Raw genomic sequence first — 18,674 nt, forward strand, 5'->3', positions numbered from 1 at the left:
GCTGGTTTTAGCTGAAAGGTACAGTCAACAGTGCTGACATTGCACATACACATTAATGGATGCTGCCTGCAATTTATCATCAGTATGAGACACAACAGGGTCTCAGTAGGTGCTGCACGGTAAGATGACCATCCATATTAAAACAAGCAGTGGGGTCATAGTATATGAATAGGGCACCCCCAAAGCTAATAGAAAATAAAAAGCCAGAAAATTCAAGTATTCACAGTTCTAGAAATCTCAGAATTCAGATTTTCTTGAATTCACATGCACAGGACATCTGTCTCACAGGCTGCAGGGAGCAAATATTCATTAACAACTTTTGAATCCTCTATGTTCAATGCACTGTTCTTTTGTGATTATACAAACATGGACACCACCATAACATATATGTTCATTCCTAGACTCAGCATTTCTATAGGTGTTGGGTCTTTGGCTTTGTAGTTGTGCTGTTCTTGTCTTCTTTCCAGATCTTTATCCCAGCCGTTGTCCAGCCAGCACTGAAATCTCTCCCATAGCCTTGTGTTTCTTCTCTTTTCCTTCATTCACCTTCTATTAGTATTCTTCCTACTATCCTTGTCTAATGATTTCCTACTTCTGCTTTCTTTTCTTGTGTCAGAATTCCTATAATTTAACCAGTGAAATTTAATTGAGTGACTTCCAGTCCTACTCTAGCCTTTCATCTGTGAATCCCAGTTTTCAACTCCTTGCATATCAGGGACAGCTTCTCTTCCCAGCTCACCTTCGAGGCAGAGATATTTGTCTTCTTTCTCCCTCCCATCATGCCTCACTCACTGAGCTCTCTGCCCTATTTTATTCCTCCTTGTTCATAGAACCTAATTTTTGTCCTGCTGCCTGCAAGCACAACAGATGCATTACTCCCATCGTTCCAAGTGTCCAGATGTAGTCTAGCTTACTGCAGCTGGCAGCTGGGAGCTGCAGTGATAAGGACAATGGAGGACGATCTGCTGTTCTGTGGAGACAATGTTGGCCAAAGACAGCAGCTCTTGAAGAGATGCAGCAAGTCTTTCAAGAGTTGCACTGAGCCTACTCTACTGAGCCCATGTGAACCAAGATCTTTAAAAGGCTTCCAGAGAACAAATTTAGCTAGATTTAAGCAAGCACGGCAAAAGACAAACTGAGGCAAAGAAATTTCCTGTGTTCTATTCCAAGACTGAACTTCAGTGCAGGGATTTATACAGACGTATCAAAATGATGACAATTATTCGATTGAATTCAGTGTTACCAATTGTACCAGCACAATTTGTTTCTGTCAATCCTGCCATTTTTAAGAGGCAACAATTGGTGAATTCCAAATCTCAAGTTTTCAGCATTCAACAGAAGGCCTGCAAATGTAATCCGCCTTTACAGCCTATTTTCTCCCTTATCCTGGGTCCACTACTTTTGAGCTTTTCTTTAATAACTCTATTAAAAGGAAACATAAATGTTTCTTGGCATGTTGCACACACAGTGGGAACTATAAATCATGTGGCTCGGAGAACAACAAATAGAAACTCACAAGAAGCAAGTCTTTGCCCAGTTCATCAATATCTGGTACAAATTTTTCAATAGGTTGTGCAGGTCTGGAAGTGAAAGCATTTCGTGGAAGGGCAACATCATTAGGCCAGTCTTCTTCTTCAGGGAGCCCAATTATACTGCAAAAGGAAAAACATAACATCAGGTCTGAATGTTTATACAGTCTCCACTTTACATTGATTATACTGAGTGGTGGCCTGGAAGTCCTTTTTGTTTAAATGAAATGAATTGTACAGTAATGCACTGATCTCTGTGAATCTAGGCTGATGAGTGTAGGTCCTCAGTGTGCTTGGCAGAAATTATTCTGCAGCCAGCATGACTTTCTGGCCTTGGTCTCTGTTTTCTGTCTTTTTGTTGAAAAAGGAAGAAAGCTTTGGAAGAAAGTTGCTCAGCTCTTGACTGGATGGTGCAACATATGTCACTCCAGGATGATTAAAAGCAGTACGTTTCAAAGGGGAATTGCATGCAAGGATCTTTATTCACAAGAATAGAGACTGAGAGAAGAGTGTGGGTCAAGATGAGGGTAAAGCAATAAAAGGGATGTTTCATAATGCTTCAAAGCTATGTGCAGTAATTGTTGCCCAGATTTAAACAGTTTATTTGCTTCACAAAACAGGTGTTAAAGTCTCAATTCAGAAGTGGGATAGACTTGAATGTCTTTGTTTTTACTTTGAAAAGTATTGTAGTTTTTCTTCACCCTTTAATAGAATATTTTAATTTATTTTTATAATTTATTTATTAAATTCTGGAATGTATTTATACTCATTAGGTAATAATGTTGATGTTTAAAACCCAAATAAATGAAAAAGTAGGTAACCCTCCAATGATGTATCAGGGCTCATACATTTTGTGGTTTAGTCTGATGCTAGTATTAGTGGGGTTGAAACACCAGATTCTGATGGAAATTCTGGAAAAGACCACACATTACTTGTCAGGGAAAATAAATTTTTACAGTCTGTAAAATCGAGATTTTTAATGGAAACGCTGGCAGAGTAAGACAAGAGGCAACACGACAACGCATCACTGAATACTTGGGTCTGCACTAAGCCAAGTGCCACTAGGGTGCAGCATTGACCTTTTTTCTCACTGAGATGGGTGGTATGACTGCGTGAGGCCACGGGCCAAACTCCTTGATGTAACTCATAGGTTACCTCAGTGGAGTTACTCCACATCTACCAACAGGTATTTTAGATTGTAATTTCGCTCACCTAAAATACCTCCGAAAATTAATATGTCCTTAAAGCAACAGCATGGCTAGAAGGGCAAAGCAATTAAAATCTCTGGGCAATTTAATTTTAGTACATCTGAAGATACCACGGCTCTTGGAAAGTGTCACGTTATATCTGTATGAAAAAATGAACTTTACTTTTACCATGACAGGTATGGGGGGATATGGGGAAACTCCCATGGCCACAGTGGTGAAAACCACGCAAGTAGCTGTTTTGAGGGTCTGGACACAAATATAATACAGATAGCACAGTAGGAAGATGGGGGAGTTAACTACTTTAAATAATGACTAAGTTTAGCCTGTCAATCAAATGTGTTTTGTTAGTCCCAGTTTTTCAACAGCTGCATGAGAGAGCATGAGCAGGGCAGAAAAAGCACAGGCATAGGCAAAGCTAACAAAAAGAAACAAGGAGGCAGCCTGTCAGACAGAGAGGGTGGACAAGACCAAGGGTGGAAAGGAGAGACACTTTTAGTTGCACCATCACGTAGTACTCAAAACTCCTAATAATGAATGTCTGAGTAGATGCCCTCACTCTGGTCTGGTAGCATTACCATTTTGGTGACTAAGTTCGGGAGTGTCTTGGATGTGTTTCACCTCCTGCCAAAGGCTCAGGCCTGATCTTGAGAAACACCAAGTACTTTCCCCTCCCATTGATCACAATAAGAGACAAGTCTGCTCAAACTATTGCAGCATTTAGCATGAAATCTACAAGGATATCCCACACGCTGATAGTGTCCTGGAAAAGCTGGACATTTTTTTGGGCCACCTCCAAGGGATTTACCCTCAAATGTGGTGGAATTTTACCTGACAGAAATTAGAATGCACATGTAAAGCAAAGGTAGATCACAGACCCATTATCTTAAAGAATGCATCAGTCCAGATTGCACAAAAATCCCAAAACTACTTTTTTGTCCAAATTAGTCTGGAGAATGAGTCACTACCGTAGAAAGAAACAATCATCCTACAAGAAGAGCTATGTCTAACTGTAGGGAGTTCTCCAGCTGTGAAAACACAAAATAAACACTATTTAGCATAAGCCCCCCAGAACCCATGAAAGAAACTTTTGAACTATATAAGGAGAACTGCACGAAAGAAGCAAAAACAAACTTTCTCTTTAAGTAGATGTGTAATACGGAATTTCTTCTAAAATTAGCATGGCATTTTCTCTTGATAAATTCTTTTCTGCACAGGTAATCTCAGCCCCTAGATACAAAGATCTCTGTTTGAGGCTGCTGCTAGCAGCTATGCATGTAATCACAGCCCAGTAAATTTTGATTTTTCTTCTTAAATGTCATGAATTAATCAAAATCCTTAAAAACCCACAACTATATATTTTCAAATGATAAAATATGCTGGATGTATCAAAACTGTCTTCATTTAATAAAGCAGAATATTGTAGGACAGATGGAGTAGCTCTGGCAGAAGAAGAAAACGTAAACTTTAAGGACTGATTTTTCTGGATTGGGCAGGAAGGGCTAGCTATTCAGTGCATGACAAATTAACCACGCGAGTGAGTCACATACACTGGTTTGGTATGCCGGAAAGGGAAGTCAACTGTGTGAAATAAAGACCTGCAATTTAGGAACCTCATATTAAATAATGAAAAAGCTTAGATCTGTTATGACTTGAGAACTGGAAAAATGGTTAAACAGAGAAATTCATTATTTGTTCTGTTTAAGCTCTTCTCCCTAGAAATTTTTACTATCTTCTCTTTGGAATATCTTCACGAGAATAATATTTCATTCTTCTCTCTCTCTTTTGCTCATATATTTCTTATTTCTTCCAGACACCCGCAGCCCCTCCATATGAAAAGGGACGACAAGAGGTGCAGAGGCAAATGGGTATTTGTTCTCAGCCCTATGTGTTTGATTTCCTAACTACATGATACGTACATCAGATCTTAAATTTACATGGTCCTAATAAATTCAGAAACATTCCTTGCTCTGAAGAGCTGTTACAAGAAAAAGTGATCTAATCCTACTTAATTATCATATCGGTAATATAAAGAATTTATTTTTTTGTTTTTTAACTAAGAACTTATTTTGGAAGAGAATTATTCTGTCTTAGATGGTCTAGAGCCTCCCTGCCTCCTCCAAGTAGCTGATTTATCTGAACAAGAAAAACACAAACTCTTAGAATTGTAAAATGGTTTTGAAATAAAGCCAGTTAGTTAAATCTGTGACAAAGCACATGCTAAAATGCTGATACTCTTTCTGTTCTCAGTTACCTTCCTGACCAAAATATGGACTGTTAATCATTTTAACAGCCTACAGAGTATATTTTAAAATCTAAAATGTCTTCTTATGTACAGAAGTCTTTTATGCAAAGAAGCTGTTGGTAATAATCTTACATATTTCAGTTTAATAACAACTTTTTCAGTTTTCTGAAATACATGGAGAAATTACTGAAAAATAAAACCTCTGTATTAGTTTATGTGAAGAGAATCTCCTGGATCTATCTGTTTAGGAATATGCATGAATGGTACATGCACAATATGTTTAAGAGATTTAAAAAGCTCAAAACCTAAGTCTCATAACTTCCTGATGATGGCTGCTAGTTCTGCAGAACTATATTCCATGTGGCTTCCTCCTTCCACTCTGACACAGAATACAAGGAAATATCATGTTGCATACAGTAGCAATAGGAAATATGTTGTAGGAATACTTTGTTCCAGTCACATTATTGCATAAAAACATGGCAAAGAAATCTCATAGTGTTTCAACGTAAACCAGATATTGACATAATGCAACTAGTTATTACTTACTCAAAGATTTTTCCTAGCTGATCAACATCTGAATTTCCACGGAAGAGTGGTCTGAAAGAATAAAGAAATATTTTTAGGATAAGATTTCCTTAAATTAATCAAAATTTATATTTGTTGTTGACAGCTGCCAAAGCAGGGTGAAAAGGTACTATTTTTTTTTGAGACTTCACTTCTTCTGCCTCCATGTTTTATCCAATCTGTCAGTGTACCTTTCAAGTTTCTACTAAAACTGATCAAAAAAGGGGACAGATAAGACGTAATCTGACTATTTTATGCCACTTTTGAAAATTTAATATTGCTAACTTTCTCTCAACTAACACTTTCCTATGAATTGCATCATTAAAACATCATTAAAAAAGTTTTCACTACAAAGATCATACTTAAATAGCTGTTCAGAGAAACAAAAAGTGCGGATGTCATGCAACTCATTAAAAAATAATACAGTTAGAGAGGAATTATTATGGATATAAATTAAAAATTAAGTTTATGTTTCTTGTACATATGCTCCTAAGTTTAAGGGGTCACATACATGACAATGGATTTATGAAGGTCTGTAAAGAATGGGGTGTGAAACGATACAGAATTTACCTTGAAGGAGAGGAATACTTCTGCTGCATCAATAAAGATATGTTCAGGAAAGAAACAAATTAATAGGCTGAATGTCCAAAGGTTTTCAGAAAAACACAGCAACTAAAAATACTTGCAGAGAGTGGTACACACCTTTTCTTTTCAAAGTGCAAGTTAAAATATTTTCACTTATTATTTCTAAAATACTATCACTCCACAGTTCCTAAGTAAAATATGAAATTCAAATTTGTATTGCTGTATGGCTGTATTGACACCTTTGTGTTGAATTCAGTAAGGTGTGATCAACCGTGGAATTTTATGTTTACACTTTCAAGACATTCCAACAGATCACTGACAGACTGTTAAGGATCCAGCCAAGAATGAGGGCATCTGTGAAGATCAGGCCCCAGATGCTGCATACCATTTTGGTTCAACAAACGGTAGATTACTCCAAGAAACTCAGTTCAGACACACTGCAAACAGAGATAACAACTTGGGTCAACTGATAGATAGCCAGGCTGCACGTCTTTTCTGGAGCACAGCGTTCAGAGTACACTGCATGCTGGAAACTCTCAGTTACAGTTTCCAAAACTGTTCAACTGAGACCTAGTGACATGACAAACAATGCATATTTCCATGTTTTCACTGGCAGCTTTTGGTGATGGAGAAACATCAGTTCTCCCGCCTCTCTCTGCATACTCCTTTTCTTCTGTCTGATACAAGTCTTTAACAGCAGTGATAGCCAAAGACATCATTTCACTGTTGTTCTTCATGGGAGATGACCTCTCCCATCTACAGTGGGAGAACAAGGAGTACTCAGCTCTAGGCCTTCCCGTCTTATTGCCCATACCCAGGAACAGCTGTAGGATCTCCTTTGTTTACTATGAGTTAATTCTGAAAAATGGTGCTTTACATCTTGACACTCTCATGTAGACAACAAAGCTCTATGCCACTGCCTGTCTTGTGGGTCCACACCAAGTGCAGCAAGTAGACCCAGAGAACTATGACATTTCTCAGTTAGACATAATAATCTTTGCAGAAATCTGTGCCATCAAGACAAAGAGCAGAGTAGTAACTGGAAAAAATTCTGACTGTCTTTGATGGACTAAACATGCATTTTGTCTCCTTCATGTTTGCTGCCATTCAGGTAATGTCATGTCAAGTTACACTGCAAACTGCTTTGAACAGGGACATTGAGAAAACAATTTCATCAAGTCTGATTTGAAACCATCAGATTGAAACTGATGGGGTAAAATGCAATTTCTGTATTTTTTTTTAAGCTTTAAGGTATCTAGTGATACTCAGTTCTACTAAAACCCAAAGCTTAACTTCAATCTTCACTTGGACAGGAGCAGGTAATTCTGCAATAAGTTTTGAGCCTGATTTTCAAAGTGATAAGTATCTCCAATCCTAGTATTGTTTGTGACAGCAAATAAAATACAACAACCTTAGAAATTTTTTTAATGCCTGTATAAAATAATAAACATACAGTTACTCTGAGCATTTCATTTTGGCTCCAGCATTAGAATACTGGGGCCCTTGAAATTAACAAAATCTATACAATCAGATAATCCTATCCATGCAAATAGAAAGCTATTTAATGTTTTAAAATGTATGCTGAACCTTTTGCTAATGTGAAAGCCTGGCAAAGTCAGTCTTGTTCGCAAATCACCTTAGGCAATGTCATGCCAAAACAAGTATGATTCTTGGGATTTTTAAGGGAGGTTTTTCCCATCGCTGCTGTCTCAGATTCACTAAGGGCTGAAGCAAGAATTTAAATGATTTTGAATATATAATCATACAACACAAGATGACCTTCCAACATACTTTGATATTTCATCATAATGAAGTGTATTAATCCATCTTTCAGCCTCCTATCCATCTCACCATCACGACTACAACAGAATGCCAACTGCAGACTAGGCACCACTAATGTAATGAAATTTGCCTCATGAATTTTGGCTAGAGGTTCAATTGGAATGTTGGACAGATCACTGGGAAAACAGATCCACTTAATCAGCATCTGTATGAAGATCTCATCTCATATTTTGGCACTAGTTACTCTTTAGTACTGACTTGACAGCTCTGCAAGTCCACTACACATAAAAATTTTCACTTCAAGCCTATTGCTTTTTTAATTCTGTTGCTAAAGGTGGACATAAGCCGTCCAAGTACCACTAAACTCAGAGCATACTTAGCATCCAGAGAAACATAGCATTTCACCTTTGTTCTTGGTATCTTTCACTTGACTCACTCACCCACTCACTCCCTGAGGTTTATTTATGCAAGCTGAATCCAGAAGTCCTGACTTGGAGATATGTTCTCCCTCTCTGTGATGATAATCTGTGTTAAGACCGGTTAAACTCTGAGTCTGATTTTGTAGAATTCCTTCTTTTTTCCTTGGAAAGGCATGGAACTGGATTTGTCTTCTGTGGCAGAAGATGTGAGTCTGTCCTCTGACTACAAAAAACTCCTCAGTCTTCCCTGACTGCTTGCTACAAAATCCATGCTCTGAGGGCTCCAACACAATTGCTGCTACAAAACACGCACTTGCGTAGGGAAGATGGGACAAAAAGACTTACAGTGCAAATAAGACATTTAATTTCCCTATTTCCCTCTTTGCTCAAGAAGTCTCAGAAGATGTTGTGTCCCCATATTTTCCCATATTTTTTTTGTCCTTGCTTCTTCAACTTTTTAGGGAAGGGGACAAGGGAAATGTTACAGGGATCTGCAGGTATTCATCTTGCTTGATCCCTCCTTCTCCAGGCCTCGGAGCTAGACCATTATCCATAGCCATTGGAATGGTGCCCACTGAATGGACAAAACCCCTTTCATGTCTAATATAGGACCAGAATGTCCTTAGCCTACAGATGTGAAGATGAGTTGGAGGCGCCAAATTACTACCCTGTCCTACTGAAGTAAACTCCTACTGAATCAATAAGCATATATTATACTTCCTGAGGTACAAAATGTGCAGCTGCACAATTAAATGGGTATCAGCTATGAGTCTGCAATGTGACTATTTTCACAGGATAAATCTATGGACCTCTTTTTATGGCAGTCCAACACCAAGATGCACATACCTCCTGGGCTGTATGAGGCAAAGCATTGCCAGCAAGCTGAGGGAGGTGATCCTTCCCCTCTGCTCAGCACCGGTGAGGCTGCACCTAGAGCGCTGTGTTCACTTCTGGGTTTTCCAGTACAAGACAGACATGGACATATTGGAAAGTGACCAGCAAAGGGCAACAAAGATGAAGGGACTGGAGTGTCTGGTATATGAGGAAAGCCTGAGGGAGCTGGGACTGTTTAGCCTAAAGAAGAGAAGGTTCAGGGAGGATCTTTCTGATATAAATACCAGAAGGGAGGGTGCAAAGAAGATGCCCCCTCTTTTCAGGGGTGCCGTGACAGGACAAGAGGCAATAGGCACAGACGAAAACATAGGAGGTTCCTTCTGAACATCAAGAAACACTTTTTTATTGTGAGGGTGATTGGGCACTTGCAGAGGTTGACCAAAGAGGTTATGGAGCCTCCCACCATTGAGATATCCAATAGCCATCTGGACATGGTCTTGAGCAACCTAGAACTCTAGGTGGCAACGCTTGAGCAGCAAGGGGTTGGACTAGATGATCTCCAGAGATCCCTTCCAACCTCAACCATTCTGTATTTTTGTGATAATACAGAAATACAAATACAGATCATGACATAAGGTTGTAATGTAAAACCTCACAAATCCTCAAACAGTTACCATCTGCTTATAGTTTAGAAGGACTTGCACCACTAATCTTCTGGCTGAAAGGTTCTCATGCTTACATGTAGCTGAACAAATTAGATTTCACCATTCACTACCTTTAGTCTCTTTTCTCTTGTCCCAAGAAATATACTCATCTCATGTTGTTTCATACCGAGTTTCACCTTCAATCAGTATTCTGTCTTTCTGAACTAGATACTGGTGTCTGAAAGGCTGAGTACTTTATAGACATTATGTTTCATGTCTGTGCTATTTGGTAAAAACTGAGATATAAACATTTCCTAAGCAAGTCTCCATGATAAAAAATTTCCCTGGTGCAACTCTACAGACATACCAAGGCAATTCTAAAAGTATACAATGACAATGCATGACACCAAAGAGGTTTAGCTGTAAACTGGCCACATTGATTCTAGGTTTTACTTCCAGCCTTCAGTCAGCAAAGTAAAGAGTGTCTGCAACTTTTATTAAGAAAAGTTACAAGTTTTCATAAAGATCAGAATTAAAATATATTGATCAGCTCTGCTCTAGTCTATATTGCAGTGTAGGCACAAGAAAACGAAATAGTCTAATAAAACCACATGCCTCAAGGCACAGGAAAAGGTTTCTGCAAGTTTCTTGAAAGTGGCTGACAATTTGAACTGATTAGTGACATTATGATTGGAAACTATATTTCAATTTCGGTCACTGAGTTATGAAATGACAGGTAAAATGGATACATGGAAGAAAGCTCACATGGAGATAAACAGTACTGAAGAGGGAATAACATCAAGAAATTATCTTTCTAACCAAAGCATATTACAGAGCTATCATGACAATTCTGGAGTTACCAAAGCAATTGCCACCAAAGCTAGAGAGGCCATGTATCTTTCCAGATATATTAAGAAATAACTTTCAAAATTACTATCTGGATTCTTTCTGCTAGTCTGTTTATTCAGTGTGGTGACAACAGCAACTGGCAATCCCATCCCCTTTCTTGTTATCACAAGAAAGATGGGGAAAGTATTGAAAGTCCATGATAATTTCACACAGTGGAGAGAAAAAGGTAAAGGAAACAATACAGCAGCAGTTCATGAAAATGGTACAAAGAATTTAGAAGTTGCTCAGGTTGTAGCAGTTAAGTCTAGGAGTGTGTAAGTCTGTGTGTACAAGAGCGACAAGGTAATGGTGAATAAAATAAAAAAGCTAAAGCCAAGAAACATTTGCCAAGGAATCCTGCATCGTGCCAAGGAAAACCTGCCAAGCTACATAGTCTGTGACTCAGAGATATATTTAAATGATGGGATTTTTTTCTCTTTTCATATTATTAAATGTGAATAGCTGGCAAATAATTTTGTCAGGTTCTTAGTTACTTGTTATGAAGAAAATATTTTCATTTTTAGAATTAAAAACAAACAAGGCCTAAAACTAGAATTACAAGATTACTAGAAACAACACAATCTCAACTGTCCCATGGAAACCTTTATTCAGAGGGATTATTTCTGAGCTGATTCCTCACTCTTGTTCCCACGCGTTTCTCTTTGACAGATTCCCGGAACAAGTCTGTACTGCAGCCATGAAAAGAGAAACCAAGGCAAAACAAAAGGAAAAAAAAAATGTATCATGGCTTAAAGATTAAAATAATTGGCCCCTCTGATAGGTAAAATGAATATGGCACAATATAAAACTTAACTCTGACAGCAGGCCACAGCTGACAACACTGCAAGCTCTGGTCAGTTACCCGCTTCTAGTCACAAGCGACTTGCCTCGGCTGTTGTGCAATTCAGAGTTCTCACTTTAAACGTAACATTTTTTTGTACTTCTCCCTCTCTTTTCCCTTTAATAATATCTTTGTGTGGGTGGATGCCAGACACAGCATAGGAAGAAGTTACTTCATGTAGAGCTTATTATACTTGATCACAAGTTGCTCAAAACTTTGAAGAAACTTCTCCTGCATATAAGAAGGAAGATGACACAGATAAACACTACGACTGAGGAAAGTCTCCCACCTAAAGTCTGTCAGAAAACAGAGCAGCCATCTTGATTTTCTCATTTTAGTCTTTAACAGCTTGATTCTTTTACTCAAAAACTATCATTCTTCAACATCTCTAAGATCCTTTGGGCTATGTAAGTATTAAACTATTCTAAGAATCAGATCTAATGCATCAAAAGAATGTCAATAATCATTATCTCTGGAGTTTCTCGTTTCACCCCACAGACAGAAGCAGATAAAGGAAAACAGGTAGTTTCTGAAAAACTACTGCAGACTGTCAGTGCTGCAGTGTGTGGAAATTGCTATTTAAAATGAAGTAAATGAATTTTAAAACTAAATATAACATTCTGATCCCTAAATGCACATACGGTCTATTTCCTAAGAAACATACAGGATTTCTGCCTGAACCAAGACAGATTTCTGAACCGTGTGCAGATAAAAGTCGACAAGGGAAAGACCCAGTTGGTGCAGCAAGCTGCTAGAATGCTGTTCATAAACAGGTCCAAAGCTGTTAGAAATGTTCCTGAAGCTGCAAGCCACTGGTGTGCAAGTGGAGATAAAAGGTAGAATAAAAAATAATACTACTAGTGAGAGAGAACACACTAAAAAGACTAGGCATAATTTTTACAATCCACTTGGGGGTTAAGATTGCTCATCAAATGAATGTGTAGGTTTTCATCATGAAAACTTTGCACTGCTTTGCTGTAAATGATTTTAGGGCATGGAGATACTGGACTTTCTGAGGGTTTTTAACATACAGGTTGGCAGACTGGGAAGAGCCAGAGTTGTAAAGTGGACAAATCACAAGAAATTTGCAAACGGATATGCATGTTCCCTTTGCATACATAACTGAAAGGGAAACGTTAGTAAAAGGGAAACCAAACAGAGGCACTGTGTACAGCTTTATGACCAAAGCAGGGCCAGCAAAAAGCAAGAGAAAGAACATAAATGAGAGAAAATGTAAGTATCTTCAAAGCTCCCTTTGGAACTGGGCAAAGGAAAATCTTTTCCTGATGCCTAACATTTTGCAAGCTTTTTGCTTGCATTACCTTTCGTGTTAAGCATTGTGTTCCAGGGTCCCAGGTGGCCTTGGAGCAGAACAATGGGCCTCATCCCACACCACTGACATAAAAGGGATCTTTACCACAGACGTCAATGACCCCAGCATCAAGCCATGTGAGATCTGGTTTCTTAACCTCTTATAAGAAAGAAAAAAAGGTGCTTCAACAGGATACACACACACATATTAAAAACTCAAAAAGTAAGTGCAGATACTATCTTTGACCAGAATATGCTCTGATGTGGGCAGATCTCATCTATTCCTGGACAGAAGTGCTTCAGCATTCATCATTTAACACTACTTTTTGCAATGGAAGAGCCTTGATAGGTTGGATGTCCTTCACTTACTCCCTCAGCACACACGTCACAGCTCTCTTATCTGTGGACATTTGCTTCTCCAGAAGATCTGTACGTTTATTTCACTGGGGCTTGAAGAGTTGTTATCTCAGCTTAGGGAGCATGATAAAACAGTGAGATTTTGAAAACTGTCTGAACATTTCAAGCAAGACCTGGAAAAACATACACAACTGACCTTGGAAAACGGGACAGGTCTCTTGGAGTGGATAAGGAAGTATTCCTCATTTGTACTGACAGTTCTACCAGCAATATGATTTAACCACTTGTACATTAAACACCCACCTTGCACACAGTTAAATTACATCTAGCTTGTCAGTCAGCAGTTTGAAATTTAATTTTATAATTAAACTGCAGGATTCAGCATTTTTACAGCATCCTGAAAGAACACTGGTATGACAAATACAGTATGATGGTGCTTTTCCCATGATCACTTGTTTAGTTTTCTGTATTCTCTTCTCTCTCATGAATCTATTTCATATCTGCTTTCTAAACTTGCATTCTCTAAAACTGCCATGCTTCTTTGGTCTTCTTGTGCAACTCAGTTTTAGAGTTTGAAGGCAGCAACTGAACTATGAATTAGATAAAGGCTGTCCTATGTAGATGGATAGGAGCCAAGAGGGCTCCTTCCTCTCCAGTTCACTCACATAAGTAAGGATGCAAATCAATGTGCAGGATGCTATGCACAGGCAGTGTGTGTCTGTGTGTGTAGTTCAGGAAAATCCTCACAGGTGTTTGTGCCTGTGTATGAATTTGCCTGTATTTTCCTTTCAGAGCATGACTGAGCTGTTTTTCATCGCTCTTTTCATTTAGCTCCTAATCTACTCCTCACTTAAAAATCTAGCAGACAGCACTCCAAAATGACACATTTCACTCAGTGTGAAGGTGCTTTTTAATGCTGTATTTTAAATAAGTGGTTTTAGAACATCTGTATCACAGCAGAGGACCTAACTTCAAGGTAAGCAACAGGAGTTTAACTAAGACTTTGTAAATTACACAAATGAAATGAAAGCAATCTTCTACATGAAATATCTCCTCCTTTATCCTGTGTGAAATTTCATTGTGAAAATCTATTTAAATTACCATTTCCAGAGATACAGAATTAATTTTGTATAGTTCCACAACTTTTCTTACAAGGTCAAGGTGGCTCTGAGAAAGCTCATCTGTTGACATTTATCATATTTACTTGTCTAAAAAACCCTTTTAAAATGGACTTTGTTCTGAGATTGCCTCTAATGCTGTAACTAGTTTTCATCAAGGGGATATGTAATAGGTTTTAAAGTCTGAGGCCCTCTAATTAAAATCCAATTCATGTTCCACAAATGGAATACATTATCAATCAGATTGGTTTCCCAGTAAAGCTTTAAATGAAAAGATTTTGAGCCATTAGGTTGATTTTTCTTGGGATAAACTCTTTTTAAGCAAATGTGTAGCAGTGTTGTCACTCTTGTATCAGCTGAGAGTCTATGCACACATAATGTGCATAGAAGACTAACTCTTAACTACTCCCGATTCTTCTATATCAAGGAAGAAGCAAGTTAATGCAAAAGGTACAGATCATACACTGGTTCACTCAATCTGCCCAAAGATACCTAGCAAATTAACATCCAAGTACGTGTTCCCAGGTTTTCTAGGCTTTTATTTCTTTCTCAACAATGCTAAGCAAGGAGCATCTCAGGCTGAAGTATACTGATGCTCTAAATAGATAAGATAAAATAATGAGAAAGGACAGTATTAGAAATGATATTTTAGTTCCATCATGATGAGTTACACATAAAGCAGTACATCTGTTTGACTAAGTAACTACTCTTTTTTTTTTTTTTTTTTTTTTTTTTTTAATTCTAGAGCTGGGAAGAGTAAGGCAGAAGAGCAAACATCCAACTACAAAAGCACTGGGAAAAAAATCTGAAAGACAAAAATCTTTTCTGTTGTCCGCAGTAGTACAGTGACAGTGTGAACAATGAGGTAACAGAAGCTGTGCATGGGCACTCTGAGACTTCAGAAAAGAGCTCCAACAAATGTCAGATTTCTATATTTGAAGAGGAACATTGAATTCAAAATGTTCTACACGATCTAGAACACAAAATTCTCAATAAAAACAAAATCCAAGAAAACGGGATTTTTTTTCCTTTGGGAAAATGCTGCAAGCTAAGAAAGAGAACCTTGGGTTTTCTCTCCAGCTGGGCTTGAGCTGCTCCAGTGTGGTATGGAGTCCATGTTTTGATCTACGGTAACTTCTGTGGCCCCCATATTAGGTGTTAATGGCACCTGTTGCACTAAGCCTCTAAATTTTCAGATAAATCTGAAACATCAGAACTGCCACCCCCAATCCCCTCAACTAATATGTCTCATCACCTTCAGCTGTAATAAAACACCCTAGGTCAAAAAAAAAAAAAAAAAAAAAAAATCTCTGAAAGGGGATTTCAACCCTTCAGACAAGAAAGGCAGGGAAAACATTTCACTACCAAACAGTAAACTGTTATGTGAGAAGAGGTGAAATTTCAACCTCAAACTTTTTCTCCAGCTGCTGAGTGAGTGTCAAAAGACATGAAAGTGAATTAGAAGGATGGTGGGAAGAAAATACTTTAATTTTTAGCAGCTGTTCTGGCTTACAGTGAATCAATAAACACCTGCAGAAAACCTTGAGATAAGCATTTAAGGTAGAAATAATGTATAGCAACCATGCAAAGAAAACTGATACAGTTTTTGAAAACTGTTAAAGTAGATATAATTTTTCCATAAGCAATACTTTTTCCCATGCAATACACTGTTAGTCAGGCTGGAGAAGCTGCAAGATTTACATTCACTAGCCCATGACAGTGCACAGTAATCTGAGTTCACCTATTGAGAGCTCTCCTGTTACTTCCTGTGTTCAGGTATTACTGATTTTACATTAAATCTTTTTTTATCCATTTGAATCTTGACCAAAAGAAAGAGGAAGTTAATTTCTTATATTAAAGAGAAAAAAACAAAAAAGAACTTCTAAGTGATGACACTTCTCAGATGCCACCCTTCCCTATGCAACTGCAGCATTAACACACTTCATGCTGTAGATTTGTGTCTCAAAACTTCTCAAATGAATTTTGGGACAATTTTTATGTTGTTATCTCTGCTTTGCCATTAGTGAGCCATAGCCCTTCTTCTGTGTTGTCTGTGGCACAACTCCACAAATAATTTGACATTATTTTAACGGGAATAGCATACAATTCTGTTTTTTCAGAATGAATGTCCCCTCTGTCTCTGAAGCACTGAGCACCGGGTAGCTCCTTGAGCCACTCTGTATCTTGAACAGTTCTCACATCACCAGCTTGTTCATCACCTTCATGACCACTACAAGGAGATTGCCAAAGTCCAGATGGAGTTGGCTGTCATTTCTGAAAAAAAAAAATAATCTGATTTGCTCAGAATTAAAAAATAATAATAATAAAAAAAATCCTCTTCTGGAGTAAGTGAATAACCAAGTAAAAGCTTCTTCCTTCCCTGGTAAGCCATTTTATGCCCTGCTTTTCATACAGTTGTGGCTGGAGTGTGCAAAAAATTTAGTTTCCCAAAAACGTCTGGGCCCTCTTTAAACTCCACTCTCTGACAAAATGACCTCACCATCACACTCTTAAAAGTTATAGGAGATGAGCAACACCTACTTCTCCTTTTGCAATTACTTCCCAGAAAAGGAAAACTAATTCCAAGGCAGGAGAGGAGCAAGCAAGCCTGTTTCTGTGCCTCAGTGGATAGTACACCCAGCTAGGATACAGTTCTGACTGCATACATATGCTCTTTCCATGCTAATGGTCTGATGAGATCTAGTGGTAACTGAGCATCTTCATTCTTACAGCAGCACCATATGATTCATCACCACCAAACAGGCTTAATTTAACAGCCACAGAGAGTAACACTACTGAAAAATCTTTTGCTACGTAAACTTCTTTAAATGCTGAAAGCTTGCACTCCAATTATTTGGATACAAAGAGCACTTAAAAATTATTCAATTGTATAGAACAGTGTGTCCTGTTTCATGGATATAATGTAATAAAAATGATCTGATAACTCACTATAGCTGGTCAAATTCTGGATGATGTAGCTGATTGAGTAATTTATCTTTAGGTAACTGACTCAGCCTCAGCCAAAATCAATAGTAACTGAATCTCCATGCCAATTTATTCCATCTCAGCAGAATAAATGAGTGGAAATGAAATAATCTCTTGGATGAAATTCGTATTTAACAGATGTCTATATTCCAAAAGCACTTATTACTGACAAACCTGGATATGTTAGGAGAGAAGCTATGAATATGGAGAACATTTAAGTAAAGGAAGGCAATCAGAGATTGCCTTAGAGTTGCTTCTGGATAGTATGAGCTCAGTGAACCCATAAAAGGAAAGCAGAGCACATTATGCATGAGCTTCTGGAGGAAGTCATATGGTTTGAAGATGCATGCCCAGACTGCCATTTCCTCATAGGCTGCAAAATGGAGCATGCCACCAGTATCAGAGGGCAGCCAGGCATGTCACACATTGACATCAAGAGCTCTCGATTTGTTGAATCCTGGCACTGTCTCCAGCAGAGCCAGCCTGCCACGGTGGCAGCGCCTCGCTCGGACTCACCCGTGCAGGGCCGGCATGTCAGCAGGCCAAGCAGAGCATGCAAGCAAATGTGATGGCAACGCCAGAGACGTTGTGCAAACAAAAATGAAAAGCAGGGCAACAACATGTATTAATATGACAAGGTGAACTGTGGCTTCAAAGTAAGAAGGACAGGGACTAGTGTGAGCTGTATCCTGCCACGTCTCTCCTCTCTTTTTTAGCACACAGCCAACACCAGCACCACAAGGCCTGATAGCAAAGGTGGCTCCAGCTACGTGTGGCTTCCACACGTGCTGCTCTGCGGCAGCCAGCACACGCATGCAGGAGTGGCTCTGGCCACCTCCCTTCCTCCACAAATCAGGACCCTAGCTAGGCCTTTGACATCTGCAACTACAGCTGAAGCAGAGACTCACAGACCAGCTGGCAAGTTCTCTGCAGTGGCCTGAACACTACAGCGTAGGTAAGCATTTCCACAAAGGCAGCAGGGAGCTGCCTCTGAGCACTGCAGTTCCCTTGGATAAATGGTTTTCCAGAAATCTAAATATCAAACTTCCTCTTGCTTTCTCTGACATTTTGAGTTCTCCTCTCACAGCCAATCAAGCGGTACATTTCAGAAAGCTGTTATGTTTTGCTCTGCTGTCCTTAGCTGTTTTTAAACTCCTGCTGCTGTCTGCTCCTTTAGGTGCACTTTCCACTTCTCTCATGTAGATTTATGATTTATTTTTTTTTAGAGGTAAAGAACAAGTAACAGCTTTGGTGAGCACCTACGTATGGAGAATTGTGAAGCTGTTGAAAAGAAAAGACACAAATGCAAGACAGGTTTGTCCTATATCCTTCTTAATTATTACATACTGACCAAAATTATTTACAAC

General features: G+C 38.6%; 1 protein-coding gene across 5 annotated transcripts in view; it reads right to left on the bottom strand.

The window, feature by feature from the left end:
* The window catches only part of CDK6 (cyclin dependent kinase 6), a 136,443-nt gene that overhangs the window by 13,689 nt on the left and 104,080 nt on the right, over positions 1–18,674 (bottom strand). For 3 of the 5 annotated variants that reach the window (XM_051610366.1, XM_051610363.1, XM_051610365.1), the window contains exons 6-7: positions 5,526–5,576; positions 1,517–1,652 (exon numbers count right to left, since the gene is read on the bottom strand). In XM_051610366.1, coding sequence (XP_051466326.1) covers positions 1,517–1,652; positions 5,526–5,576 — 187 coding nt within the window. Of the gene's footprint in view, positions 1–1,516; positions 1,653–5,525; positions 5,577–6,113; positions 6,137–18,674 lie in introns of those variants that run through there. The other 2 variants (XM_051610368.1, XM_051610367.1) reach the window with 2 other exon arrangements.

The sequence above is a fragment of the Apus apus genome, chromosome 2 (genome assembly GCF_020740795.1).
Source record: "Apus apus isolate bApuApu2 chromosome 2, bApuApu2.pri.cur, whole genome shotgun sequence".
Classification (NCBI taxonomy): domain Eukaryota; kingdom Metazoa; phylum Chordata; class Aves; order Apodiformes; family Apodidae; genus Apus; species Apus apus.